The sequence below is a fragment of the Etheostoma spectabile genome, unplaced genomic scaffold, assembly GCF_008692095.1.
Source record: "Etheostoma spectabile isolate EspeVRDwgs_2016 unplaced genomic scaffold, UIUC_Espe_1.0 scaffold00002942, whole genome shotgun sequence".
In the NCBI taxonomy this organism is placed as follows: Eukaryota; Metazoa; Chordata; class Actinopteri; order Perciformes; family Percidae; genus Etheostoma; species Etheostoma spectabile.
Window position 1 is genome coordinate 1 of NW_022602972.1, and position 9,885 is coordinate 9,885.

The window sequence follows — 9,885 nt, forward strand, 5'->3', positions numbered from 1 at the left end:
AGAACTTTAGGAAATATGCTGCTCCATGATTCAACATGCAAACACAAATACAAATGTTTTTAAGAGAAAACAAAGAACAACGGCAAACACACACAGTCACACATTAAAATCACACTTACTGCCAATCTGTTGTTAAAATGTACCCACAACCAGACAGAAACTCAAGATGGCCTCTGTTTTAGCCGACTTCTCCAAATTCATTCAAGGAATGGAAGAAATTTGACCTTAATCTGATTTGGTCTACATGTTGTCTGTGTATGTTTTAACCATTTCTTTCCTGCATTAGAGTGACAGTAGAAATGATACACCTGGAAGAATAAAAAGTGAATTCTTTTCCAATGTATTCACTAGGTACCAACATGTATATCATATTACCTATTACCATCAACTTATTTTCATTGGAGGTATTTTTAGTTTGCCAGAGATTTTTAAATTCCATGGCAATACCAAGTGATTTATAAAATAAAAAGTTTCTGGACTGGTTTCTGAATTCCGATTATTTGGTTTGAGTTAAAGGTACAACAGCAGATTAGTGTATAAGTGAAATCTTCTGACCATTCAGGGGGGAGGAGATGTTGCTGCGTTTTACATTTGTCCCAAGGGGTTGGACCCGTCGCCCATGGCGGCGGCGGCGGCGTGGTGTGCGGCGGCCAATGACAGGGGAGCCCCGTCCGAGGACACAGTGACCTTCTCCTCCTCGCGGCGCTTCAGACAGGCCGCCTTAGGGTTCAGGTTTCGCTCTGGACAGAGAGAGAGGAGAGAGTGCTATTCTTCTGGTTTCCTGTCTGTAGAGAATGTGTCCTAACTGTGTTTTTTCAGTGAGACGTCTTTATGCTGGGGGACTAAATCAGTAGTGAGACTGAAGCCAAAAAGCCAAAAACTTTAGCCCGGTTGAACACACTCAACAGATGCCCACTGCTGCCCTCTCCTGGCGCTCTGGAGGCACTTCATGTGCTGGAAATCAACCTCTTCAAGCCTGAATTCCACCTTAAATCCCTCTCCAACTATCTTAAAGTTAGAATACAGAAACAATTTAGATTTTAGAATTTTAGAAAGTTAGATATTGTAAATATAACAGTTGCCTACGTAAAATCAGAACAGTAGAATATACCAAATAGGCAAGAAATCCAAATGTTGTTTTTACCATGTTTGTCTCTGAGTAAATAATGATATAATTTTTTATTAGTACATATCAATGAGTTCCCTTTAGAACAGATCAGGATAATGACTGTATAGTCTAAAAGGTTCAGGATCAGGGACTTAGCTTTGCATCTCTACTGCTTTCAGTTTTTAAAATAAGAAACAAATGAAAGGAAAATCATTTTCAACATTCTCCTATTGAGCAAATTGAACATCGAACTGAAAAATATACATTTTAACTTGCAGTTTCTACTGATATTTCTATCAACTAACAAAAAAAAAATCTCAGAGTGTCTATCGCGATGTTGCAGTCTATGGTGCCAGTTGATAAGCATGATGATGATAAAAAATATATATATATTGTGCAGCCCTAATAAAAGCCAAGCAGTGTGGCGCAGTATCTGAGGTCAAAGGTTACGTGTCTTGATTGGAAAGGATTTTTAAGGCCGATACCGATACAAATATTTGGTTATTTAAAAAATCAGATATTCCGAGATATTGGCCGATATACAGTAAATATATATATAAAAAATAAAAAAAATCCACGTAACAAAACATGAACAGATTTCCCTTACATTAGTTACTTGTAGTTATTTAAGAGTTCTCACTAAAATAATATGATACAGGTTTTTTATATTTTACTATTTAAATCAGGTTTTTCCATATTTGTCAGTTACTGGCATTCTGGGAGCTGCTAAACTGTATTTTGTTGTTGAAAACAATGACAATAAAGATTTGGTCTATTCTGTTGGTATGAACTGACCTCTGACTTGTTGCTCCAGACTGAGGATGACAGCCACGGCCTGGTGCAGGATCAGTAACTTGGTCTGTGGTTTGTCGCTCTTCAGGTGCAGCTGCACATCCTGCCCAGCTCCTTGAACGCCTCGTTGATGTCGCGGACGCGCAGACGCTCCCGCGCGTTGTTCGCCATCCTCCGTTCCCTCTCTCTCTCCATCTTCTGCTCGGAGACAGGTCCTCGTCGTCGTTGTTGCTACAGCAACCAACGAAGAGCACGGGAAGGAGCGAGGGAAGACAAAGCAGGGGATGAGGGTAGGAGAGGAGGAGGAAGGGGAGGATTTGAAAAATGAAATTTCTGTGTGTAGAGGCTCATTGTAACACAACCTGCGGTAGATATGTTGTTAAGATTCACAAGATGATTCATTGAGTGACAAAATAACAGGGAACGGGGCTTGGGAGCAGACATCGTGTGCTGCGTTCTAGATATTTCAATCTGCCACAGCTGCAACCAGGGTCCAAAATGAGTACCATCTAACAGCCAAATGCTGGTAAAAGATTCAAGTGGCTGGTAGGGCTGGGCAATATATCAATATCTTATCAATATCATGAAGTGTTGTCTTTTACTGGTTTAAAAGGCTGCATTATAGTAAAATTATGTACTTCTCTAAACTCACCAGACTGTTTTAGCTCGTCTATTACTTGCCTTTTCCCCACTTAGACAGTATGTACATATTACTGATGATTATTTCTGAAAAGTGTAAAGCTATTGTGTCAAAGCACCAATTGTCAACCTAAAATATCGCTAAAATATCTGATATTCTTCCTATTTCCCAGCCCTAGCGGCTGATAGATTTGCCACACTCACCAGCCAAAAAACAATGGTAATCTATTGAGTGGCATTCACTAACCTTTTGGCTTGTGAACAACTAAGTTCATTTTGGACCATGGCTGCAACTGTTTGCTTCCATGGTGATATTGGTGACTGAAAATATACAGCAAACAACCAGAAGATCACACCAAGAAGCCATGTGGATGGATGTTTCTTAAAATAATTGAAACTTTATGAATTTTTGCCACTACTAGGGGCGCTAATTTATAAAATGTTACTGTGGGTCGTATTAGAGAGTGGGAATAAACGGCCAAAAAGACTTTTGCTGGATCATGTGACGATACGTTTCCAAAGCCTGTAACATGGGCAGCAGTTTTCATCTGTTTTCTATCATCATCATTCAAACCGTATGCATCATCATCATGACTGCCACTATCATGTGCAATCTTGGGTTGGGATCCACATGTTTCTAATTTTAGCCATCCTGCAGGTGTAAAATATACCTGAAGGGGTAAAGATGCTCAGCTGCACTCAGGGCGGGAAATGTAACCAAAACCAACACTTTTCATCCTTCAATTACTACGAATGAAGCCGGCTTGCATGTGTATATAATGACTTGGTTTCATATAGAGATGGTTCAATCCCGTTTTTTTATTCCTGATACCAATTGTGATATCTGAACTTGCGTTTTGACCGATACCGAGTACTGATCCAATACCAATGTGTCATATATTTTATTATGTTTTAACAACTGTATCCCTGTTTGGATTTGATATGATTCTACCTTTATGTCGGTCTGACTCAGGTTAAACTCTCAAACAATGAACGCCACAGAACTTTCTTTTAGTATCCAGTTTGACAGTCAGTCACAACGGAAAAAGAACATAAATAAACTACTATGGGGTATAAAAATTCCAGTACTTCCAGATACGATACCAGCGTTTTAGTCAGTATCGGAGGCGATACCAATACTGGTATGGGAATATCTCTAGTTCATAGCTGAAATATGTTCAATACTTTCCTAAAGGCTTAAAGTCTACAGGATGTAGGTACATGAAGACACAGACCCTACGCCGTAGCGGACGTGCATCTCTCAAAAAATGGGACTACACGTCGTGGCAACGCACGTCTCGGCTCCTTCTCCATGAAGAACATGGAATCAAAGAGAGGGTTAACTTTTCCTGCAACAGAGTTCTACAGAGGAGACACTTTGTTTCTCTCACTATGACTCTAGAGTCGGTAATCGCTCTCTCACTCTCTCTACCACACACACATGCAGGCCCTGCTTTTCTCTTAAAGAGATCGACGCACAACAATTAACTTCAGGCCACTTACGTAGGCTACGGAGAAAGCTCTGCGTAGAGCCTCCACAGAAGCATAAATCAAGCTTCATAGTGTTGGTGTTGATTCCCCAGCTCTGAGGCAGCACTCCTACTCTGTTGTGTGAGAAACAGTTAAAACCAGGCTCAAGACCGTAGAGAGACTGATAGGACCAACTGGGAGCTGCGTGTCCCCCAGGTACCTCTCTTTGTGTTCACAGTGCTTTCTTGGCTCAAAAAGACCAACATGTTGGAAAAAGAGAGAGATGCCTAGCGGACACGGACATTTCAAAAAAGTCTCAGTAATAATTGATGTATTTAGCTGCTTCTCATCACACTTGATCACTTCATCAAAGTCCAAAGCCTGGTTCCAAAACACCCACAGCTTAAAGTCCTTCCTTGTGTCCTTGATCTCCAAATTAACAAAATAAGATTGTGGTTGCCGACCAGTGGTGGAAGAAGTATTTCTGGGGTGGCAATGATTAGTCGACTAATCAATCAATTGATCGCTAGATAACAATAATCTCCAACTATTTTGATAATCAGTTACTTGCAAACTAGTTTTTCATGCAAAAAATGGCAGAAAAGCTGTTTCAGCCTCTCAAATATGGAGATTTCCTGCTCATTCTTTTTTTACTGTATCATATTTAACTGAATGTCTGTGTGTTTTGGACTGACAATATAACACATTTAAGGACATCACCTTGGGCTTAGGATTGTCAAGTTTCCCAATTTTTTGATATTTTATATACCAAACGATTAATCGAGAAAACATTTGGCAGATTAATCGACAATGAATATATCATACTACATGTAAAAATACTAGAACTTGTTAGAAGTGAAAGTAATGCCTTATGATTAAGTGATTTTTCATGTTAATTTCTCTAGATCTCTGCAGAAAATTGCATCCTTTTCTGGTTATTATTATTCCTGACCCCTGAATAATAAACAGAAAAGGATGCATTTTCTGCAGAGATCTAGAGAATTAACATGAAAAATCACTTAATCATAAGGCAGTACTTTCACTTCTAACAAGTTCTAGTATTTTTACATGTAGTATGATATATCATTGTCGATAATCTGCCAAATGTTTTCTCGATTAATCGTTTGGTATATAAAATATCAAAAAATTGGGAAACTTGACAATCCTAAGCCCAAGGTGATGTCCTTAAATGTGTTATATTGTCAGTCCAAAACACACAGACATTCAGTTAAATATGATACAGTAAAAAAAAGAAATGAGCAGGAAATCTCCATATTTGAGAGGCTGAAAACAGCTTTTTCTGCCATTTTTTGCATGAAAAACTAGTTTGCAAGTAACTGATTATCAAAATAGTTGGAGATTATTGTTATCTAGCGATCAATTGATTGATTAGTCGACTAATCATTGCCACCCCAGTAAATACTTCTTCCACCACTGGTCGGCAACCACAATCTTATTTTGTTAATTTTGGAGATCAAGGACACAAGGAGGACTTTAAGCTGTGGGTGTTTTGGGAACCAGGCTTTGGACTTTGATGAAGTGATCAAGTGTGATGAGAAGCAGCTAAATACATCAATATTACTGAGACTTTTTTGAAATGTCCGTGTCCGCTAGGCATCTCTCTTTTTTTCCAACATGTTGGTCTTTTGAGCCAAGAAAGCACTGTGAACACAAAGAGAGGTACCTGGGGGACACGCAGCTCCCAGTTGGTCCTATCAGTCTCTCTACGGTCTTGAGCCTGGTTTTAACTGTTTCTCACACAACAGAGTAGGAGTGCTGCCTCAGAGCTGGGGAATCAACACCAACACTATGAAGCTTGATTTATGCTTCTGTGGAGGCTCTACGCAGAGCTTTCTCCGTAGCCTACGTAAGTGGCCTGAAGTTAATTGTTGTGCGTCGATCTCTTTAAGAGAAAAGCAGGGCCTGCATGTGTGTGTGGTAGAGAGAGTGAGAGAGCGATTACCGACTCTAGAGTCATAGTGAGAGAAACAAAGTGTCTCCTCTGTAGAACTCTGTTGCAGGAAAAGTTAACCCTCTCTTTGATTCCATGTTCTTCATGGAGAAGGAGCCGAGACGTGCGTTGCCACGACGTGTAGTCCCATTTTTTGAGAGATGCACGTCCGGCTACGGCGTAGGGTCTGTGTCTTCATGTACCTACATCCTGTAGACTTTAAGCCTTTAGGAAAGTATTGAACATATTTCAGCTATGAAACTAGAGATATTCCATACCAGTATTGGTATCGCCTCCGATACTGACTAAAACGCTGGTATCGTATCTGGAAGTACTGGAATTTTTATACCCCATAAGTAGTTTATTTATGTTCTTTTTCCGTTGTGACTGACTGTCAAACTGGATACTAAAGAAAGTTCTGTGGCGTTCATTGTTTGAGAGTTTAACCTGAGTCAGACCGACATAAAGGTAGAAATCATATCAAATCCAAACAGGGATACAGTTGTTAAAACATAATAAAATATATGACACATTGGTATTGGATCAGTACTCGGTATCGGTCAAAACGCAAGTTCAGATATCACAATTGGTATCAGGAATAAAAAAACGGGATTGAACCATCTCTATATGAAACCAAGTCATTATATACATGCAAGCGGCTTCATTCGTAGTAATTGAAGGATGAAAAGTGTTGGTTTTGGTTACATTTCCCGCCCTGAGTGCAGCTGAGCATCTTTACCCCTTCAGGTATATTTTACACCTGCAGGATGGCTAAAATTAGAAACATGTGGATCCCAAACCCAAAGATTGCACATGATAGTGGCAGTCATGATGATGATGCATACGGTTTGAATGATGATGATAGAAAACAGATGAAAACTGCTGCCCATGTTACAGGCTTTGGAAACGTATCGTCACATGATCCAGCAAAAGTCTTTTTGGCCGTTTATTCCCACTCTCTAATACGACCCACAGTAACATTTTATAAATTAGCGCCCCTAGTAGTGGCAAAAATTCATAAAGTTTCAATTATTTAAGAAACATCCATCCACATGGCTTCTTGGTGTGATCTTCTGGTTGTTTGCTGTATATTTTCAGTCACCAATATCACCATGGAAGCAAACAGTTGCAGCCATGGTCCAAAATGAACTTAGTTGTTCACAAGCCAAAAGGTTAGTGAATGCCACTCAATAGATTACCATTGTTTTTTGGCTGGTGAGTGTGGCAAATCTATCAGCCGCTAGGGCTGGGAAATAGGAAGAATATCAGATATTTTAGCGATATTTTAGGGTTGACAATTGGTGCTTTGACACAATAGCTTTACACTTTTCAGAAATAATCATCAGTAATATGTACATACTGTCTAAGTGGGGAAAAGGCAAGTAATAGACGAGCTAAAACAGTCTGGTGAGTTTAGAGAAGTACATAATTTTACTATAATGCAGCCTTTTAAACCAGTAAAAGACAACACTTCATGATATTGATAAGATATTGATATATTGCCCAGCCCTACCAGCCACTTGAATCTTTTACCAGCATTTGGCTGTTAGATGGTACTCATTTTGGACCCTGGTTGCAGCTGTGGCAGATTGAAATATCTAGAACGCAGCACACGATGTCTGCTCCCAAGCCCCGTTCCCTGTTATTTTGTCACTCAATGAATCATCTTGTGAATCTTAACAACATATCTACCGCAGGTTTGTGTTACAATGAGCCTCTACACACAGAAATTTCATTTTTCAAATCCTCCCTTCCTCCTCCTCCTACCCTCATCCCCTGCTTTGTCTTCCTCGCTCCTTCCCGTGCTCTTCGTTGGTTGCTGTAGCAACAACGACGACGAGGACCTGTCTCCGGAGCAGAAGATGGAGAGAGAGAGGGAACGGAGGATGGCGAACAACGCGCGGGAGCGTCTGCGCGTCCGCGACATCAACGAGGCGTTCAAGGAGCTGGGCAGGATGGTGCAGCTGCACCTGAAGAGCGACAAACCACAGACCAAGTTACTGATCCTGCACCAGGCCGTGGCTGTCATCCTCAGTCTGGAGCAACAAGTCAGAGGTCAGTTCATACCAACAGAATAGACCAAATCTTTATTGTCATTGTTTTCAACAACAAAATACAGTTTAGCAGCTCCCAGAATGCCAGTATAACTGACAAATATGGAAAAACCTGATTTAAATAGTAAAATATAAAAACCTGTATCATATATTTTAGTGAGAACTCTTAAATAACTACAAGTAACTAATGTAAGGGAAATCTGTTCATGTTTTGTTACGTGGATTTTTTTTTTTTTATATATATATTTACTGTATATCGGCCAATATCTCGGAATATCTGATTTTTTAAATAACCAAATATTTGTATCGGTATCGGCCTTAAAAATCCTTTCCAATCAAGACACGTAACTTTGACCTCAGATACTGCGCCACACTGCTTGGCTTTTATTAGGGCTGCACAATAATATATATTTTTTATCATCATCATGCTTATCAACTGGCACCATAGACTGCAACATCGCGATAGACACTCTGAGATTTTTTTTTGTTAGTTGATAGAAAATATCAGTAGAAAACTGCAAGTTAAAATGTATATTTTTCAGTTCGATGTTCAATTGCTCAATAGGAGAATGTTGAAAATGATTTTCCTTTCATTTGTTTCTTATTTAAAAACTGAAAGCAGTAGAGATGCAAAGCTAAGTCCCTGATCCTGAACCTTTTAGACTATACAGTCATTATCCTGATCTGTTCTAAAGGGAAACTCATTGATATGTACTAATAAAAAAATTATATCATTATTTACTCAGAGACAAACATGGTAAAAAACAACATTTGGATTTCTTGCCTATTTGGTATATTCTACTGTTCTGATTTTACGTAGGCAATGTTATATGTTAACAATATTCTAACTTTCTAAAATTCTAAAATCTAAATTGTTTCTGTATTCTAACTTTTAAGATAGTGGAGAGGGATTTAAGGTGGAATTCAGGCTTGAAGAGGTTGATTTCCAGCACATGAAGTGCCTCCAGAGCGCCAGGAGAGGCAGCAGTGGGCATCTGTTGAGTGTGTTCAACGGGCTAAAGTTTTTGGCTTTTTGGCTTCAGTCTCACTACTGATTTAGTCCCCCAGCATAAAGACGTCTCACTGAAAAAACACAGTTAGGACACATTCTCTACAGACAGGAAACAGAAAGAAAGATAGCACTCTCTCTCTCTCTCTGTCCAGAGCGAAACCTGAACCCTAAGGCGGCCTGTCTGAAGCGCCGCGAGGAGGAGAAGGTCACTGTGTCCTCGGACGGGGCTCCCCTGTCATTGGCCGCCGCACACCACGCCGCCGCCGCCGCCATGGGGCGGGTCCAACCCCTTGGGACAAATGTAAAACGCAGCAACAAATCTCCTCCCCCCCTGAATGGTCAGAAGATTTCACTTATACACTAATCTGCTGTTGTACCTTTAACTCAAACCAAATAATCGGAATTCAGAAACCAGTCCAGAAACTTTTTATTTTATAAATCACTTGGTATTGCCATGGAATTTAAAAATCTCTGGCAAACTAAAAATACCTCCAATGAAAATAAGTGATGGTAATAGGTAATATGATATACATGTTGGTACCTAGTGAATACATTGGAAAAGAATTCACTTTTTATTCTTCCGGTGTATCATTTCTACTGTCACTCTAATGCAGGAAAGAAATGGTTAAAAATACCAGACAACATGTAGACCAAATCAGATTAAGGTCAAATTTCTTCCATTCCTTGAATGAATTTGGAGAAGTCGGCTAAAAACAGAGGCCATCTTGAGTTTCTGTCTGGTTGTGGGTACATTTTAACAACAGATTGGCAGTAAGTGTGATTTTAATGTGTGACTGTGTGTGTGCCGTTGTTCTTTGTTTTCTCTTAAAAACATTTGTATTTGTGTTTGCATGTTGAA

At 39.6% G+C, this 9,885-nt stretch overlaps 2 protein-coding genes across 2 annotated transcripts; one reads left to right on the plus strand and one right to left on the minus strand.

Annotated features, from left to right (window-relative positions):
- Positions 1-432: 432 nt before the first annotated feature.
- Positions 433-2,824, minus strand: LOC116676286 (transcription factor XE1.1-like). The gene is given in 5 exon segments (XM_032507504.1): positions 433-740; positions 1,904-1,996; positions 1,999-2,103; positions 2,106-2,233; positions 2,787-2,824. Coding segments are annotated over 5 exon segments (519 nt in total). The 3' UTR covers positions 433-585.
- A 4,845-nt stretch (positions 2,825-7,669) lies between these two features.
- Positions 7,670-9,364, plus strand: LOC116676287 (transcription factor 12-like; the record flags this gene model as incomplete). The annotated part of the gene is made up of 2 exons (XM_032507505.1): positions 7,670-8,015; positions 9,179-9,364. Coding segments are annotated over exons 1-2 (532 nt in total), but the record flags the coding sequence as incomplete, so codon positions are not given.
- Between the last annotated feature and the right edge of the window lie 521 nt (positions 9,365-9,885).